The 20,415-nt window shown below is 30.1% G+C and overlaps 3 protein-coding genes and 1 long non-coding RNA gene across 9 annotated transcripts in view; 3 read left to right on the top strand and 1 right to left on the bottom strand.

The window, feature by feature from the left end:
* Positions 1–1,213: 1,213 nt before the first annotated feature.
* On the bottom strand, positions 1,214–2,232 carry LOC105123763 (probable calcium-binding protein CML25). Its single transcript, XM_011023478.1, has one exon. It carries the CDS (start codon positions 2,028–2,030, stop codon positions 1,437–1,439), a length of 594 nt encoding a protein of 197 aa, XP_011021780.1. The 5' UTR covers positions 2,031–2,232; the 3' UTR covers positions 1,214–1,436.
* A 3,914-nt stretch (positions 2,233–6,146) lies between these two features.
* Positions 6,147–9,421, top strand: LOC105123833 (leucine-rich repeat receptor-like protein kinase PEPR1). Its single transcript, XM_011023573.1, has 5 exons — positions 6,147–6,305; positions 6,563–6,717; positions 7,069–7,422; positions 7,515–9,022; positions 9,127–9,421. Exons 1-4 carry the CDS (start codon positions 6,147–6,149, stop codon positions 9,016–9,018), a joined length of 2,172 nt encoding a protein of 723 aa, XP_011021875.1. The 3' UTR covers positions 9,019–9,022; positions 9,127–9,421.
* Positions 9,422–14,876: 5,455 nt separating this feature from the next.
* LOC105123762 (uncharacterized) lies at positions 14,877–19,763 on the top strand. 6 transcript variants are annotated; one of them, XR_841939.1, is made up of 4 exons: positions 14,877–16,203; positions 17,171–17,248; positions 17,403–17,566; positions 19,426–19,763. It is a non-coding gene; the product is annotated as an uncharacterized LOC105123762 (long non-coding RNA). The 6 variants fall into 6 exon arrangements; XR_841943.1 differs by lacking the exon at positions 19,426–19,763 and having other exon boundaries at positions 14,877–15,409; positions 16,089–16,203; positions 17,403–17,801; XR_841941.1 differs by lacking the exon at positions 19,426–19,763 and having other exon boundaries at positions 14,877–15,409; positions 15,901–16,203; positions 17,403–17,801.
* A 381-nt stretch (positions 19,764–20,144) lies between these two features.
* The window catches only part of LOC105123832 (probable LRR receptor-like serine/threonine-protein kinase At1g34110), a 2,964-nt gene continuing 2,693 nt past the window's right edge, over positions 20,145–20,415 (top strand). Inside the window, exon 1 of the mRNA XM_011023572.1 lies at positions 20,145–20,349. Coding sequence (XP_011021874.1) covers positions 20,145–20,349 — 205 coding nt within the window. The remainder of the gene's footprint in view (positions 20,350–20,415) is intronic.

The raw sequence follows: 20,415 nt of genomic DNA, 5'->3' as shown, positions 1-20,415 counted from the left end.
TTCTAGCGATATCTTTTTATTTTTTTAGAACGGGTTTCAAGAAGCAATTAATAAACTACCTCTACTATCATAAAATTACTTACTAGTTAATGTTTTCATGGAATCTCATGAATATTCTTTTAAAATCTACTTCTTAAATAATCTCATATATATATATAGTGAAATCCATAAATCTAGTAATTGAGACTTTGGATAATTTGATAATTTTCAGCGAGTTTCATATTTATGCAATAAAAAAAAAGTAGCCAATATAAACTCAATCAGTAATTAATCAGTTCACAATTCCGGAAAGATTTTGCATGATCACACAAAAAGAATTGATGAAATGTTTTTAATTAATGTTTAAATAAGTCCACGATTTTGAAGGCCTATTCAAAACTATTAAAACTTAATAAAATCGGAGCACATCTATTGATTTAAAACTGAAATCTTGAACAACAACGGCAGAAGTAGGAATTCCCTGGCATGGAAGATCTTGCCACCTGCCAAATGGACTGTTCAGCATTAACGAATATCCAAAATTCGTTTTAAAGTTGGAATATATGAATTTTGGGCTCCTCTTTCTAAGACCAGGGAAGGAGTGGTGGGTTCGAGTTCCATATAGAAAATTTGTACCATTTTCTTATTAATTTAAAAGAAAATTTTATTTAAATTAATAATTATAATTTTGTTAAAAAAACCACTCGATGATACCACAATGTTAAATGAGATTACAACTTTTATTGTTATATTTACAATAGTTCTTTTAATAATTATATATGAATTTAATGTACAATAAATTGTAAAAAAAAAAAATTACATACGAGCATTCATTCAATGAGAATTAAATATTTTTTTCTTATTTTCAATTAATTATTCTTTAATCTTTTTATATAATCACATCAAAATTATGAACATATTTTTTTTTATTTAAAACTTAGTATTTTAAATCATGAGAATTTTATTTTTTCTTAATGGATATTAAACCGGAATTAGATAAGCAAATTCTATGATAACAAATTCAAGAAAGAAATGTATGAGCAAATTCCATGATAACAAAACTGGAGAGCATCGACATAAATAAGCAATGAGTCAGCTTAATTCCCGTGTTATAAGAAACACTTCCCACTCACCGCTATGACCCAACAAAGCTAGCTAGCTACCCACTTCATATCTTCTGATCTTCATGTCTTGATGGAAGGAATAAAATAGGAAAAGGAAAGGACATAATACAAATTAAAACAGGAGGGATTGTATTGAATGGAATATAATATTCACAAATTCGGTGATCCACCAATATGATTATCATTTAAAAAAAATAAAAACACAAATAATAAATAAATTAGAAATAGAAATAGAAATAGCCTACAGATCTTGGAAAATCAATCTGAACCCACATATCACCACCACCACGAGACCAACCAAAATCGGTCGATCACCGCAGAAAACCCAGTCAGCTAACTCCCAATTCCTTTGAGAGCGTCCGTGGAATCCCACCTAGCACCCATCATCATCATCACCTTAAACTCCTCGAAATCAATCATCCCATCACCATCACTGTCAACCCCACTAATTATCTTCCTGCACTCGGCCATTGAGCAAGGCTCCCCCAAACTGGCCATCACTTTATGCAATTCCTCAGCAGAAATCGACCCATTTCCATCAACATCATAAACGGAGAAAGCATCTTTCAGGTTTTCCATTACCTCATTTGTATCCACCCCTTGTGTGTTTAGTGCCACGAATTCTTGCAAATCAATGAACCCATCACCGTCGGCATCGAATTCTGTTATCATAGTTTTCAGCTCATCTTCGGTTGCTTCATGACCCAGGCTCGCCATGATTGAGCCCAGTTCAGCAGAGGAGATCTTGCCGTCTCCATTGACGTCGAATTTCTTAAAAACTTGTTCAAGCTCTTGAACTTGGGGTCTTAGCCTGATAGAAGGTGATTTGGATCCGTTAGTTGATGTAACTATAGCAGATGGCGAATCGACAGAGGAATCTGATTTCTTGGACTTCTTCTTGCGGTTGAAAAGGGCTTTAAACCCCATTTGTGTTTTCTTAGATTTGTGATTAAAAAAAATGAAAGAGATGAGAGGAGAAAGGATTGAAAGAGAGAAAATGTTGATGTTATTCTTAGGTATTTGAAAAGAAATGGAATGTTGAGATTTGTTGTAACTAACATAGAGAAATTTATTGGTTTGTTAAGAAAGAGAAGGAGAGAGAGTTTAGGCGTGATTCATTGCTCTCGTTCCCATGCCATCTCATAAAAAGCTGTCTCGTCTCATGCCTTTATGCATGCGTATGCTGTAGGGTAAATGTACTTCTGATTATTTTTTAAAATATTTATTATTTAAAATATATATTTTTTATATTTTAAAAATTATTTTTTAATATTAGAATATCAAAATAATTAAAAGATATTAAAAATATTAATTTGAAATAAAAAATAAAAAATAAAAAATTATTTTTAAAATATAAAAACAAACAGCACTGTAAGCTAAAATAAAAGTGTATGAAAAAATCAGCTAAATATGTAATATTTATATTATTTTATTTTACTTAACCTGTTAAAGTGTGTCTATTAAGCATGATAATCAGTTAAAAAAAATCTAAAATATTATATATCTCAGGTGAATTATCTCTGGTGGATTGAGATTTTTAATAACTAATCAATTTATCTTGTTTGTATATTTACATTTTTATATTTTATCATTCATATATTTGGTATTTATTTTATTTTATTTTTATCTTATATTTTTATTTTATTTTTTGTGTAGATATCTTTAACATAAAAAATAATAGTTAGTCTTTAACAAAGGAGAGGTAAATGAAATTTAATGTGGTGTAAGGTATAAAAAATATACATGTAAATCCATAAAAATTAATAATATAAACTCAACTAGTGAGCATTTGTAAAATCCATAAAAAAATATAATATAGTACGTTATATTTCACTTTAATTTAAAAATATTGAATGAATTGAAATTATAATTTATAAAACATTAGAAATTAGATTTGTTATAATTTATTTACCAACCATATCGATTAATAACTCTAATGTAATATCGTAGATGGTAGTGGTAATCTATCCTAATTATTATTTGTTCTAAGTGACTTAATTTAAATCTATCATAACATGTGAATGCAATCTATTTATGATTTAAAGGGTCTAACTTATTTGTTAGAATATTTGATTGGAAAAATTGAATATATTGAATCAGAGATATCTTCACCAACATGTCAACACTAAATAACAATATGAATTAGTATCAGAAAAGATATTCTTAAAATATATATGAAATACAACCCATTTCTGATCAGAAATGAGTTGCATTTCGTATATACGATAAGAATGTGTTTTCTGATACTAATTCATACTGCTATTTAATGCTAGCACATTGATGATGATTTCTCTGCCTAGATGTATCCAGTTTTTCTTGTCAAATATTCTACTAAATAAGCCAAACCTTTTAAATCATAAATGGATTTCATTTCACAAGTTGTGATAGATTTAAATTAAGTAACCTAAAATAAATTGTTAATCTTTACAATAATAACTAATCTTTCTAAAAGCTAACTAAGATGAGATTTTTATTTAGCTGAAGAAAATGTTTGGCATCATATCCTAAATGTTAAAAGAAAAATTAGAAAAAAAATATATAAGATGAATAATTTAGAGTTCATGGTTGATGAAGTTTCTAAGAACTTCAGGGTTGAATTAGGTCTTCTATGACTACATCCTGTGTTGAAGTTTGTGAGCTAAGAAGGAGGCTATGTTTATGATCCTGTAAAAACGAATTCCCAATAGAAATAGAGGGTCTTCCATACTTGAATTCATAAAAATAAAAAGAAAAAAATAACGTGTGAAAAAGGTAATAATGTGCAACAAAATAAAATATACAAGGAGAAGAAAAGTGTGCCAGAGAGGAGCATGAGCAATTTGTACTGTGAATGAACAAAGTGTTCTTGAATTGTTGAATCTCGTGGCTTTAACTTGTTTGACTTCAATGTTTTACCTTTTGTTCATATATATTCATAGATTATGATCACATTTCCTTGTTTCATCCAGGTAATTTAATAATCATGTTTATATTTAAAAAAGTATTTTAAACTCTCTAAACAAGTAACAAGTACTATGCATTCTAGCTTGAATTATATATAAAATATTAAAAAATTATATAAATTATATATTAAAATCTTATCTAGTAATTTAAGTTATTGAATTAAGATGATTTTTTAATAATTAAACCATAACAAGTTTGAATCTTATAATTTTTATGTATTTAATAAAAATTAAGTATAAAGTAATACGAAAGTGTCCAAGTTTCAAACTAAAAAGGTTTTCATTTAAATAAGTGTGTTAAAAAATAATATAAATAAATTTTTTATTTAAAAATAAATATATTAAAGAATAATATAAATGATATATATCTTGAAATTTTATATAATATTATTAAATATATTATTTATATTCATAAAAATGAATTCATGAGAGAAATCTTAATGTGATTTAAGGGTCAAACCATGGAACCCAAAGCTAATTTAAGCTCTCTTTCTTGGTTAGGATCGGAGAATCTGGAGCCCATTTTTGCATCTCCAAAACCACCCATATTCAACAGTCTTCACTTTGGATTGGAAGGAACCACTCACGAGGATTTGCTCCCAACTTTGAACGGTCAACGCAGAATTCAAATGGAAGTTTCTCTGTAAACATGATGACGAAGGAAATGCAGACGAGTCATCACAGCAGAACAACCTTGGAAAATTTCATTGCACGCAAAGCTAAGTGCAGAAGTATTTACAAGTCCTAGGATCAAAGGGTCAGGTATTATCTCATTTGGGTTAAATTGGATTAACCCCAAAAAATTAAACAAAACAATATTTAAAATTTTAATATTTTGTTTAAAAAATTAAAAAAGAACACGTGGATATAATTTTTATATATTATAAATAAAAACTTATTTTTTATACCATATTAAAAAAAAAAATCAACCTTTTTACTGTATTGTGAACATAAAATAAGGAAAATATTTGATTGCCCCTTCCCGGAACAACACCGACACTTTCTATACTTTTTTGTGTTTTCGTTAATTATTTGTTTTTGTACATCCTTATGCCGAAGCTTTCTGGACCACTAATTTTTCCTTTGTTTCTTGAACAAAAGACGTTTGATAACAGTGCCGCGACGAATGTGAATTGTGCTCACCAGATATTGATTATTAAAAAAAAAACTACGCGTTTGAGAATTTGGCGTCCATTCCCGTTAACGACTTGACCTTGAACCGTACAAGCTGTCCCACCACTTCCTTGAGTGAAGGGTCGAAACTTGATAAGCTTGTGTCAGTTTTTTTATTGAAAAATAATATTTTTTTAAAAAATAATTTTAAAACTCTAAATAATTTTTTAATATTTAATAATATTATAAAAAATAAGTTGGAAAATATTTTTTAATATTTAATTATTTTATAAAAAATAATCTAAAAAATAACTTATTAATGTTTTATTTTTTTCAAGTTTATTAAAATAATTAAATTAAAATTTATAAATTAAAAAGTTGTATCAAAATAAAATTAAAAAAATATATAATTTTATAAATTATCTCAAATAAAATAAATAACAATAAAAATAATAAAAAATCAAATCAAACAGATAAAAAATTAAAAAATAATCAAATTAAAATAAGTATAATTATAATTTCATAAATCATTTTAAATAAAATAAAAAATAATAAAAAGAATGATAATTAAATTTAATAAATAAAAATTTTAAATTAAAAATTGATAAGAAAAAAGAAATAAAAATTATAAAAATAAAAATCAAAATTAATATAAAAATTAAATTAAAAAAATATTCAACACAAAATATATATGATAATAAAATGTTTGAAAATTAAATTTAATATGTTCAATAAATAATATAATATTTTTAAATTTTTCATAATATTTTTTCTAGAAATCAAATTAAATTATTTTTTGACTTGAAAAATATTTTTATTTGGCCATCTTTTTAAATGATAAACAAATATAAAAAAATTTAAAAAATAATAAGATTACTTTTCATCAGATAAACAGCCTGTTGTTCATCAGGTTTATGCAACCTGTTTTTGCACACAGAAGCAAAATATTGTCAAAATATTTATTCCAGTTTTCTTGAATTGGGTGAGCATGGAAACGCTTGCTACTGTTTTTAATCTTGTGCTTCTTTTGATTGTGAATCTTGCATTCAAAGGAATTGGAGCTGATTCGAACTTAAGCTGTATCAAGAGGGAGCGAGATGCACTTCTCAAGTTCAAGCAAGGCCTCACAGATGAATTGGAGAAGACTGTTGCACATTGAAGGGAGTAGGCTGTAGCAACAGAACTGGCCATGTTGTACAGCTTGATCTACGAAATCGGCAGCTTTCATTTGCAAACAAAACTACCTTGGGAGGTAAGATAAACCATTCTCTACTTAACTTGACACGTCTCGATTATCTAGACCTGAGCCTCAACAATTTCCAAGGTGCTGAAATTCCAGCTTTTCTAGGTTCTCTGAAAAATCTTAAATACCTAAACCTTTCTACTGCATCTTTCAACTGACAGGTTTCCCACCATCTTGGAAATCTTTCAAACTTGCAGTACCTTGATCTTAGTTGGAACTATGGCTTGGAAGTTGTCAAACTACAGTGGGCATCCACTCTTCCTTCTTTGAAACACCTGGACCTTTCAGGTTTGGAACTTACCAAGGCCATCGAATGGTCAGAGTCAATAAACATGCTTCCTTCTGTATTAGAATTGCACTTATCCTCTTGTTCCCTTCCTCACATTCCTCTCCTTTTGTAAACTAATTTTACATCTCTTACCGATCTTGATCTCAACACTTACTACTTCAATTCCTCCATCCCCCAATGGCTTTTTAATTTTAGCAGAATTCAAACTCTTAATCTAAGGGAGAATGGTTTTAGAGGCTCCATGTCCAGTGACATAGGTAATTTAAATCTACTTGCAGTCCTTGACCTTTCTCACAATGAACTAGAGGGCGAAATACCAAGAACCTTGAGGAATCTATGCAATTAGCGTGAGCTTGACTTGTCTCACAACAAATTCAGTGGTGAGATTTCTCAACCTTTTGGCAGTCCAGCTATCTGCTTGCAGAACTGTTTACAGAGTTTGGTTCTTGAAACTAATCATCTCAGAGGTCGTCTTCCAGATAGTTTACGAAGCTATAAGCATCTAGTCAACCTCAATCTTTATTCTAACACCTTTTCAGGTCCAATCCCAGCATCAATTGGAAGACTATCAAGTTTGGAAATATTAGACCTCTCCCATAATTACCTGAATGGTAGTGTTCCGGAAAGCGTTGCGCAGCTTTTCAATCTTGAGTTTTTGAATATCCATAACAATTCATTGAGTGACATAGTTTCTGAACGTCACTTTTCAAAGCTCCCCTCTTTGACTACCTTGTATTTGTACAGTAACTCACTAGTTCTTGACCTTCGTCCCACTTGGGTACCTCCTTTCCAAATTCGAGAGCTTGCATTGTTTTCTTGCGAAGTTGGACCCCTATTTCCACAATGGCTCCAAACACAGAAAAATGTTTCAACATTAGCATTTCGGATAGAATTCCGGATTGGTTTGAAAGCATTTCCTCCAATATTGTGTTATTGGACTTGTATTCCGACAAGTTCGAGGATCCTCTAACTCCTTTTCCTTCAGATGTGATTGAATTAGACGTCTCCAACAAGTTTCTTCGAGGCCAAATCCCCCAAGATATTGGCAACATGATGCCACGATTGACCCTGTTGCATCTATCCAACAATTCCTTAAATGGGAACGTCCCAGTTTCTTTATGCAAGATGGGGGGATTGCGATTTCTTGATCTCTCAGAAAATCAGTTTTCAGGAGGAATTCCTAATTGCTGGAGCAAGTTGCAGCATCTACGCGTGATGGATCTGTCTAGTAACATTCTGGATGATCATATTCCAAGTTCTCTGGGTTCTCTACAGCAACTTCGATCTTTCCACCTGCGAAACAATAGTTTGCAGGGAAAAGTACCTGCGTCGTTAGCGAAGCTAAAACGCTTGCACATGCTTGATCTCAGTGAAAATGTGCTAAATGGTACGATTCCTCCATGGATAAGTGAAGCGCTATCTTCATTGTCAGTGCTTGATGTTCATTCCAATAGGTTTCAAGGTGAGATTCCTCAGGAACTTTGCCACCTCACTTCTCTTCGCATTTTGAGCTTGGCACACAATGAGATGACCGGAACTATTCCCTCCTGTTTTCACAATTTTACTGGAATGATTGCAAATTTGTTCTCAAAGGAAGAACAATGGCCATATGGTCCTACCATATTTGATGATATTTATGGGTTTCAGTCTGTGGTATATGAGGAGAACGTTTGGGTTTATCTAAAGGGACTGCAGCAGAAATACACAAAGACACTTCCGTTTCTCTTTTCCATTGATCTTTCAAGAAACAGGTTTGTTGGAGAGATTCCAAATCAGCTTATGAATCTGTTGGGGCTACAAAACCTGAATTTATCTAGAAACAATTTTAAGGGGCAAATTCCTTGGAAGATTGGAGATTTGAGACAGTTGCAATCGCTTGATTTGTCTAGGAATGAACTTTCTGGCTTAATTCCTACAAGCCTTTCTCAATTGAATTTCCTAAGTGTCTCGAACTTGACATTCAACAAGTTATCTGGACGCATTCCATCAGGAAATCAGCTCCAAACTTTAGATGACAAATCCATCTACGCTGGGAACAGTGGACTTTGCGGGTTTCCACTTGACCACTGCCAAGAAGTGGTACTGCCTCCTCAAGAGGGAAGCCCAGAAGATGAGTTCGAAATTGTTTGGTTTTATGGCGGTACGGGAGTGGGTTTTATGACTGGATTCGTAGGAGTTTCTAGCACGCTATATTTCAAGGATTCCTGGAGGGGTGCGTTTTTTCGATTAGTTGACAAAATTTACAACAAGTTCCGAGTGATGATTGTGGTGAGCAAAAACCATCTACCAAGAAAGATTTATGGAGACAGATTTGGAGGACATGCTTGAGAGGGTTAGTTCTTGATCTCTCCTTCTATATGTCAATATTGACTTGCCTTTGAGAAATCTGGACAAACCTGCTCATACTAATGGTGTTGTAAATTCTTTTTGCTACAGCATATATTGAAAGAAAAGTTGAATAAAGCTATGCTCAAACTCAGGGGAAGCATAGTTGTGCTGTGATCGATCTATGATGTCTGAGCATGGATGGATTTGAATCCATTTTCGACATCTTGCCTCAATACTCGTGATGCTAGATGAATGTCACCGGAACTTATGTAGATTTATGTGATAGCTTACAATAACCATAATGAATAGAGAGTTTCACTGAAACTTGTTTCAGAAAGTTCATTTATAATTGGGACTTGGAGTCAATTGTGATTGGTAACTAATAGCAAGTGCTGTTTCTGTTCTTCTTCTTCTTCTTCTTCTTCTTCCTCTTGGTTTTTTTTTTCCATTCTATTTGGTCTTTATATCTGTTAAAAAGATAGAAGAAAATAGCAAGCTTAAATAGAAATCTAGTTCTTGAATGATGTAAGTCGCAAATCACATTCCTCGTAAATAGCAAGCTTAAATAGAAATCTGGTTCTTGAATGATGTAAGTCGCAACTCTCTTTGAATCAAAAGTTAAGCGATGCCTTTTGAGAATTCTATAGAATCATTGTTCACAATGTGTTTTTTCATATCTCTTTTTTTTCCGCCCTTGCTTAACAGAATTAGAGGCCAATTTAGTTTAATTTAATAGGAAATAGCCAGATTAAAAAATAAGGGATCAAAGTGCAAAACATAGAGGAAATGGATGACATTTCAAACTTTGGATGAAATTTTCATTGGAGTCCTCATACTTTTCAAATTATAAATATTATGTCCCTTTTATTTTCAAAAACAAAGTCAATTCTATTCCGAAATTATTTTTTTTTTATTTTAAAGTTACTAATTTGAGAGAAGAAAAAAAGTCATTGGATTTAACGATAAAGATGAAAATTTACATCAACATCAATTTAGGCCATATAAATAATTAATCATAGTGTCAATAAGTTTTAGGTGGCATCTTCACTTAGGTGTTTTTTATCTTTAAATTGTCTAAAAAACTATATTTTAGTTTGGAAAGATTTTTTTATTTAGAGTTGATTTTAGATTTTTGCGCTAGTTTTTAAGCTTTTTAAAAGTTATCGATCGGTTTATTAAGATATTAATGATAAAAAAAAATGAGTTTCCAGGTCAAAAAATCATAATCCCTAATTTTTCAACCACCACGGTCAGTAATATCTGGAGAAAAGTAAACAACATGCAGTTTGACTTTATTTTTTTTCAAAAATATTTAGGGCTAGCACATTATCATTTAAAAAGTAAGAGTTCACTCCACGCACATGCCATTTCAAAATAGGTCTAGGGTTTTAGTGTGGCTTATTAGACCCAACAACACCTGACCTCTTTGTTTTTTTAAATGATACCTTTTTTAATTTATATTTTTTAATTAACTTTTTAATTTATATTTAAGTTAATATACATTCCCTTTGGTTTTTTCTTTTGTTTATTTAGCATCTTTTAAATAACTAGTTTTTTTTAATTATTGCATATGTATTTAAATTTTAAAGAGATTATTTTAATTCATCTATAGTTTTTTTATGTTTACATAAATGAATTTTATTTAAAAAATATTTATTTTTTTATAATATTTCTAATATGTATATGATATTTTTTTATTTTATTCAATTAATTTCACGTGTTTGTATATTTTTATTGTCATTTAATTAAATAAAAATATAATTTTAATAAACAAAATCATTAAACATAACTGAATAAATAGTCTCTCTTGCGATGTCAAATACTTTGATCCACTTTTATTTTTTAATTTTTCTATTTTCTTCTTTTGTTGCCATGAATGATTTTTTCTTCATTTATTAATATAAATAGTTGTTGATTTATTTAATTACATATTTTGATTTATATTTTTTAGTAAAAAAATATCAAAATAGATTAAACATTCAAATTTTTTATTGAAAAGAACATTCTATCAACAACGAAGTGCGGGCCAAATAGTTAATAAATATCAAAACTGGGTAGTTTTTTTACAGTTCAAAATGTAAGGATATACTAAAACAGAGAATGAACCCATTTCATCCTCTATCACATGAATATAAGTTTTAAGATTGAATGTAGGCATTTAAGAGCTAATATTTGGATAGCGAGATCAGAGCTCTGATTTAGATAATAAAATCCAGAATTGTTCTGGTGATTTGTAGTTTAAATGTGAAAAAATGAATTTTGATCTTGGAAATGAGTGCAGGAAGATCTTTGGGAGGTGTTTTTATATGAAGAATTCTGACAGATCCACTCTCGAAGTGAAAAATTCAGCGAGTCGTGACTTAAAATCGTTGGAAGAGAAGACATGGACATTACATGATCCGCTTTTTAATCCTTTCCTTTTTATTTTTTTTATTTTTTCTGAGGCCGGGCCTGATGAACTAGGCCCATGCTTGCATGGGCATAAAAGTGAAGACCCCACGTGAACAGGGCTTGCCCCACAGTTTCTTCTTCTAATCATTTTTTCTTTTTCACTTTTTTCCTGTTCATTTTATTTAATTCTTTGTTATTATTATATTATATATTTTTATGTTTATTAAATTTTATGGTTATTTTTAAATTAAATTAAAATTTTAAATAAACTAGATATGATACAATTTTCCTTTTTTGTTTAAAACGCATCTATATTATTATATTAAATGTTTATTTAACAATGATAATTATTTTTAATTTTTTGTTTCCTTTAATTTCAGACATACTTTGTACTATATAAATTATAATATCAATATTTTCAGATATATTTTATATAAAAATAACTGATTCTTAATTTCTTCACTCCATCCCTTGTTTTAAATTTTAAGTAATTTTTTAATCAGTTTTTTAAGATATAAAAATTATTTTCTAAACGATGGAAACCCCCTTAAATAATACATCTAGACTTAACTTTTTAACCTGTAATTTTATTTTATTTTTAAAAATAGTGCATTCAACCATATTGTCATTTAAAAATAACTTGAATCAAATGTATTGATAAATTAAACATCATATCATGCTCGAATTAAGATAAAAGGCATTGAAGATGTGGATTTTAAAATAAAACTTGGATTATTTACTTAATACAAATGTCTTGGCCTTTATAAGACTCCTGTAGTTCTAATAATGGCTTATGTGTTTATGTTTTCAGCTTACTTGTGTATTTTTAACAAAATGACATTGAAAGATTCCATCCAAGTGAGCTTTAATTGTTTAAAGTCAATCGATTATCTGTGAATATATTACATGTCAAGAACTACTGAATATTACTACCTCACCGGGTGGTATAGACGCGAGGCTCGATTCTTGGGGAGAAGAAAAGGTTTTGTGTCGGGCTATAGAAATTTAGGGTAAAATAGAGTTTTTTTTTTATTAATTTTTGTAGATATATGATAAATAAAATTTCAGATAATTTTTATTTTGCAGTTGAGGCTTCTGAAGACAATTTTCATTTCACAAAAAGTATAATTGATGAATATATATTATTTATTTTTAGAGTTTTTATTAAGTGAAGTACTTAAATCATTGTCCGAATAATCTTTAATTTGCACGTGCTATATGCTACGATCAGATTTTTTAACGATTAAAATCAATGCATACTATCACATTGACATGTATGCTACCATGACAGTTAATAAATTAACAAATTAAAATCTCATTTCTAAATGTTTTTCAATGAATTGGACCCTCCTCATATTAATACTAACATGATATGTCATTTTAATTAAATCCTCATAAAATGATTAAGATTACTTGGTATATTTATTCACTTTAAAAATAGTGAAATGACCTAATTTAATCCCATGAATTTTATGAATATTAAGAAAAATCACTAATGAATATAGTCCCGCAACTCTTTTTTTTTATAAAGAAAAAAAAACAGAGACTCGTTACTTAATTTAATATCAAATAATATATTGACTTGTGACCACGCGTCAAAAAAATCAATATATTCGCACGTGAACCCTGTAGCTACACCAACGGACACGTAGTCGTGCCCGCGAAATGGAGCATAGCACTAAAGTCACCGTCCAGAAACTCTTCAAATCGAAACGATAGCTGTTATAATTAACTATTACTCTAAATGGTGAGGGGAATCACTGTTCCCCCACACCAAAATCACTGTGGATTACAACAGTAATCCACAGTGTTTTTTTTTTTTCATTTTCCCCTCAACTTCCCCCCCTTTTCATTTTCTTTTGTTTTTTCCAAAATCACTTTCCTTTTTTTTTTTCTCATTTATTTTTTTTTATTGATTTTACTTTTTAAATATTAACTTGATTAAAAATTTAATTTTATAATTTTTTTCTTTAAAATACTGTAGATTTCTACGGTGTTTTCTTACATAATTTTTTTTATTTTATAAAATTATATTTGTTGATTTGATTTTTTAATATTTTATTTTATAATTTTTTTCTTTAAAATATTTTTTATTGTTATAATATTTTTCTGCATGGTTTTTTATGATTTTATCTAAAATTATTTTATGATTTTATTTTTTAATATTAATCTGGTTAAAAATTACAATTATAATATGATAAAAACACTATGACTTTCCTCACAAATTACTGTGGATTGCCACACTATTTTTTCCCGCATGGGTTTTTTATGTTTTGTTATGTTTTTTTCTAAAATTATCTTTATTAATTTTATTTTTAAAATATTAAGTTAGTTAAGAATTGCAATTACAAATAAATACAAGTTTTTCCTCACAAAACACTATGGATTGATACAGTTTTTCCTTACAAGGTTTTTTTCAATTTCTTTTGTGTTTTTATTTTTTATAATATTTTTTAAAATTATCTCCATCGATTTAATTTTTTTAATATTTAGTTGGTTATAATTTAAATTTGCAATAAAGCTTAATCATATAGGGAAAACACAGTAACTTTCCTTATAAAACATTGTGGATTGCTACAATATTTCTTCATATGGTTTTTTTATTATAGTTTTTCTAAAATTATCTTTGTTAATTTTATTTTTTTAATATTAGACTATTTGAGAATTACAATTACAAGTTATTACAAATAAAGCTAAATCATGTAGGGAGTATTGTAGCTTTCATCATAAAACACTGTAAATTGCTATAGTGTTTTTATCATTATTTTTTTATGTGTTTTTTTATTTTTTTAAAAATTATCTTTGTCGATTTTTTTAAATATTGAGATGATTAAAAATTTAGTTTTATAATTTTTTTCTTTAAAATACCATGAATTGTTGCAGTGTTTTTTCATGTTATTTTTAAAATTATTTTTGTCAAATTTTTTCAAATATTAAGTTGATTAAAAATTATAATTACAATAAAGGTAAATCATACGAGGAAAGCGTTATAGTTTTTCTCACAAAACATTGTGGATTGTTATAATATTTCGTTAAATGGTTTTTTATTTGATTTTATTAGGGAAAACATTATAACTTTCCTCACAAAACATTGTCAATTGTTAAAATGTTTTTTTCATGGATTTTTTATTTTAAAATTATCTTTGTTGTTTTTTAAATATTAAGTTGATAAAGAATTTAGACTTATAATTTTTTTTTACTTTTTATTAACAAAAAATTTAAATTATGTAGCGAAAACACTATATTTTTTCTCACAGAACATTATAGATTACTACAAATTATTTTATTCAATCTTTATATTTTTTTACCATTAACACAAACCTTTTTTTTTTATAAAATATTTTTTTATTATATATTTAATTTTTATTATTTATTTAGTAGTGATTTATAATTATAATACTATTAAGTATATTTATTTTATAATTTTATAAGCATGAAATAGCAAGCGGATATGTTAACTCCTAAACAACTAAAACGAAACGCTCTTTTACTATTCGGTTTCTCACTGTAGAAATGGCATTTTGTAATTTTGGGTAAGCTTGGGTTTATGTGAAAAAGGCAGTCTGTGATTGAAGGGGAGGCTTGGGTTTTGTGGGATTCATCATCATCATCATTGCTGGGATCTGTCCATGGTAGGTATGGTAGTCACAGTCCTCAAGGCTAGATTGATTTTTTTGTGGCGGTTTTGAGTCGTGGCTTGAATTAGATTGGAGTATTTCTTTGAGTTTCTACATTATGATTACAATTTGTCAGCCATATTGCTGGAATGCGCAAAATTTCAGTGTCAAAATAGCAGTGTTGGGGGATTTTCAGAGCTTTGTTAGCTGGGTTAACAGGCTTTTGGTTTTTCCTTTTTTTTTTAAAAAAAAATTTGGATTTGGCTACCCAGTGTTGAGGTTGATGAGATAAATTGATGGGTGATCGTGTTGATTTGATTTGGAAGGTTTCATCTATCTCATTTGACGTTCTTGCTTGGATGAATGTATATTTAAATATTGTGGTTAGCTTCTTCTTCTTCTTCTTCTTCTTTTTCCAGTGCTTTCTCTTACACATAAAAAGTTCCATGGCTAGCAGATTCTTAAATTGGTTTGAACCCTTTTATAGGGAATTGCTTGATTTCCTTTTTAATCTTGTTTTAGCGTTTCTTTTTTTCATCTATTCTATTTCTTTTATCTATCTGTTTTGGAGGATTTGTTTGTGTTGAGTTATTTCTCTTGGGAATGTGTCATCTGCAGCAACTCTTGCATTATAGGTTTTAAATATTGCCTATGTTACTTATCATCAACCTTTATTTGACATGTGTTCAAGTTGTCATTTTTTACGAGTTTTTCCATTTGTATGTTGCACGATCACAAACTGTGTGATGATTGTGCATTTAATGTGAAGATTATCTTCAATGGTCAAGGGTGTTGGTAGATACTGATTTGATATTTAGTTTGATTACAACACTGTGTTTGGTTCGTTAATGACTCTGTTTCCTGTTATGTGTAGGAACTATGCCAAACAACAAATAGTTCTTCTTCAAATAACGAGTTTCTGGTTCAAATTTGACTAAACCAATTTTAACTTCTCCACTCAATGTGGAATTGGTTTAGGAATTCTAATGTAATAATGATTCTTGGCTCTTTTTTTTTTTGTGTACACGTGTTTGTTTTACAGATTTCTTTTATGTTTCACAGTGTTTGATGGAATTCCAAGTATTATTCACTGGTATAAATCAATGTCTTCCTGAGTGTTTTTGGCTTTTGGTCCGTCTGGATTCTTTTACAGTATCCCCCACTGGTTTGGAACAAGGTGAATCTCTCTTATCAATTAAATGAAATTTCTTCCCCTTTTCCTTTTTCCTTACTGTCACAGGTGTATGTTCCAGGGTTGCTGTATGTTCTAGGGTTAGGAACTTTTGATTCTTTCTTTGAATGTCTTTGTGTGTTAAGTTTGTCTTTTGTTTATCTTCTCTGGTGTGTTTGGGTTTGTTTTCCCGTCTTTCTTTTTTCCTTAACAGCGTTTTTGTTTTCCCAGTGCATTCTTTGCAAATAATGTGTTGTTTGATATGTTAAGAAATTGTTACTCAGAGAATTGATGAGCTTGAACAGGAGGTTATGGACAGGCCAAAGAAAGTTGATGAGGCGATGAAATTGCAGAATAATTTACTTATTTAGCTCAAACGACATAGTCCATGATTGTCTATAAAGAAAGGGAATTGAAATGGAATCAGTAGACGAGTAATGAGTTGCTTGCTACAGCTAAGAACATATAGAAGCATGTTGGAGAGTTGCAAGGGCAGGTTAGGACAAAAACAGAAACAGTAGCAGATAAAACAGAGTCAGCACACAGTTTTAGCATGAAAGTTGTGCTGCCATTGCCATTATTTAAAAGATAATAAGAAGCTGAAGACTGGCAAAGAAAAGTTGAGGGAAGAACTTATGTACAAAGTGGAATGTCTTGAGAATCTTGGTCAGATTAGTTACATTTTTAAGGAATTAATGGTATAAATTGAAGTGGGAAGGGCATTGCAAGTTGAATTACTTCAAAAAACTGAAATGAATGCCGTGAAAATCTGGAAGCAAGAAAAAAAACTGATCTGAGATGTTTTATCACTACTCTTTTTTGGAAAATCTCTATGTTTTTAATTTGTTTATCTCCAAACTCAGGTTTTACATTGGTTTTTCTGCTTTCGCCACCTTCCCTGCTTATTGTTAGCTAATTTGGTTACTGAGATCACTTTTTTTTTCCCCAATCGTCCTTATCACTCTGAGTAAAGGAGCCAGCTCTGGTGCATCTTCAATTGGAAAACCTTTATACATCCAGCTACCGTGGATTTGAAAGGCAAAACATATGAGTATGTTCTTTTTAATGTTCTATTACATGTAATTCAAATATCAGGAGAATTAGCCAAGTAGGAACTTTATAGATATTGTGATCACAACTTACATAAAGTCCATATGAACTCAGAGAAGCATGCAATAATAATTTTCTACATGGCTTAATTGTAGGCTGCTGAGAATAAACGCTGGAAGATTTTAGATGGAAGATCTATACCAAAATTTAGGTCCCCTTCAATGTGATGGTCCTGGTGCTGATCCTAAGGCTCTAACTCTGTGTTGAAGACCAGGATTACATGGGTCTGATCAAGAAACGGCAAGAATACCTTGACGAGGTGCTCAGTTTCTATTCTCTCAATTATGTGTTTCACGTTTAAATATTTTCTCAATATTTTGGATTATTTTCTTTCCCTTTGCAAATGGATGGTCATTTTCCTTGCTCAGCCTATGAAGGTTGTATACCATCAGATTAGTTTTTGGCGTTCACATTGCAGCTTTGTTTCTGCCCCTTCAATGGTGGCTGTCTAAGCTTTTAAATTAAGAAGTCCATAAATAATGGTATTTTTTTTTCAGTTGAACAAAATCAATTTCGAATTAATATTGGCCATAAATTGATTGTCAAGTCATTCCCATGATTTGTAATGGTGATTCTCTGATAGAAATCCAGTGATGCTTGGTTCCCTCAAGACCAATTGCTTTGAAATATACAAATGATAACAATAACCTGTCACAACCCTCTCTCATATAAAGTCAAGAAAATCTTGATAATTTGAAAGACCTAGACATTTGCTCTTTGCAAATATTCCCCCACTTTGCTCTCACATCCAATTCTAATCAACCTTATGGTTATTTAAACATAAGCTTTCTTTGTAGTTGCGGTTGGAAACTATCAATAATGTGTAGAAACCAACACCTCTGCGATGTGTGTAAATCATGCTAATTACCCTTGCCCATAATTGTCGTGCCAAGTGTGGTAATCTTTTTGGTTGTGATAGCACTAGCATGCAAGCTACGATTCTTTACCATATGATTCCTGGGTAACTGATTGAGTGCCATGGATTTAAAAAATAAAGGCATTGGATCAATTTGAAGGGTTACGCCTATTAATGGAACTTAGATCAAAATTCTAAAACTATTCCAAAATCCTGCATCCTTAGACATATTTTAAAGTAAGTGACATGTATAATATAATTTTTGCACTTGATATGCGTGCATATGTAAGTCTTGAATTTTCAAATAATCATTTTTACCTTAAAAATTGGCTGGCTGTAGTTGAGTTGTTGATGATTGGATCTGCCACTTTAACACTGTTATTTGTTCTTTATGAACTTCCATTTGTGATACTCTGTATTTGCACACATGTAATTAATTTAAATTTGTACATTTCTCCACTCCTTTCTCCAATTGGAGTGCCTATGATATGTGCAAGGGCCTAGGCGTATTAGAACCAGTACTACTGCCTAATTCTTCTTTTTCCAAAAAGAATAAAAGTTAGGGGACCAAAGTCACAACCATTTGTAACTTTCAAATAATTAGTACTTCCATAAAGCAAGTTTTAATGTACATATGTAGGTAATACAATGCCAAGACAATCTTCAAAGGTGGTATATTTGATTTTTCACTTGACAATTTGCTTATCAAACTATTGTATTTGTATTTATCGATGATTGTATTTGTATTTTTCACTAACGAAATGCGGGTATAAAAGTAGTTCATATGTAAACACCAATCAAAACCATGACTTTTAGTTTCTTATTCTTGTTATATATATATTCTAGAGAGAAAAAATGGAAAATATATGCGAAGGACAGATTTTACGACTCCAGTCATATACTCTTACATTCTATAACCAATAGCTTTGTGGCTCGTTGATGTTGGTGATTTAGGTTTTCTTTATTTTTGTTTTTGTGTTTTAAATTATTTTTTTTAAATTAATATTTTTTTTATATATATTTTCATATTGTTTTGATATGCTGATGTTAAAAGTAATTTTTTAAAAATAAAAAATATATATTATTTTAATCCATTTATGAATAAAAAACACTTTAAAAAACATTCATAATCATACTCTTAAATATGCTTTTAATTATCACCATATCAATTGAAGGAAAAAAAAATCATAAATTCTCTGAAACAAGTAACAAGGGTCGAACCATGGAATCCAACGCTAATTTATGATCTCTTTCTTGGTTAGGATTGGAGTCCATGTTTGCATATCCAAAACCATCCATGTTCACCTATCTTCACTTTGGATTGGAAGGAACCACTTGCTGGGATTTGCTCCCAACTTTGAACGGTCAATGCAGAAAAAAGTCCAAATTCAAAGCTAAAGGGTGAAGGAAATGCAGACAAGTCATCACAAACAGAACAAGCCTGGGAACTTGCATTGCACGCAAAGCTAACTGGATCAGTATTGCTGTAGAAAAAATGGAAAATGTCTTTAATATTAGACTTTGAATATTAGAAGTCGTTGGTCTGTGCGGAGTATTAACCATTTATAGATATATTCTTAAGCGACCAAGTTCCAATCAACCTGGGACAAGAGGGACTAACTCTAAAAATAACCAAAAAGCATTTCTGATTAGGACTTGCAGCGAGACCGCCGCGAATGTGACTTTTGGACTCACCAGAAATTGATACAAAAAAATCTACGCGTTTGAGAATTTGGTGTCAATTCCCATTAATGACTCGACCTTGCACAATAAAAGTTGTCTTCCCCCTGTTCAGTGGGTGAAGGATCAAAATTAGAGAAGAACTATGTATGTATGTCTATATCGATATCTATACATATATATATAGAGAGAGAGAGATAAGGAAACAGCCTATTATTCATCAAGTTTATACAACCTTTTTTGCACACAGAAGCAAAATATAGTCAAAATATTTATTCCAGTTTTCTTGAATTGGGTGAGCATGGAAACACTTGCTACTGTTTTTAATCTTGTGCTTCTTTTGATTGTGAATCTTGTATTCAATGGAATTGGAGCTGATTCGAACTTGAGCTGTATCAAGAGGGAGAGAGATGCACTTCTCAAGTTCAAGCAAGGCCTCACAGATGATTCAGGCCAATTGCTTTCTTGGATTGGAGAAGACTGTTGCACATGGAAGGGAGTAAGCTGTAGCAACAGATCTGGCCATGTTGTACAACTTGATCTACGAAATCGGCAGGTTCTTGTGTAAAACA

Source organism: Populus euphratica, unplaced genomic scaffold (genome assembly GCF_000495115.2).
Source record: "Populus euphratica unplaced genomic scaffold, PopEup_1.0 scaffold9.1, whole genome shotgun sequence".
NCBI classification, from domain to species: domain Eukaryota; kingdom Viridiplantae; phylum Streptophyta; class Magnoliopsida; order Malpighiales; family Salicaceae; genus Populus; species Populus euphratica.
This window is presented reverse-complemented; position numbering and strand designations above follow the sequence as displayed.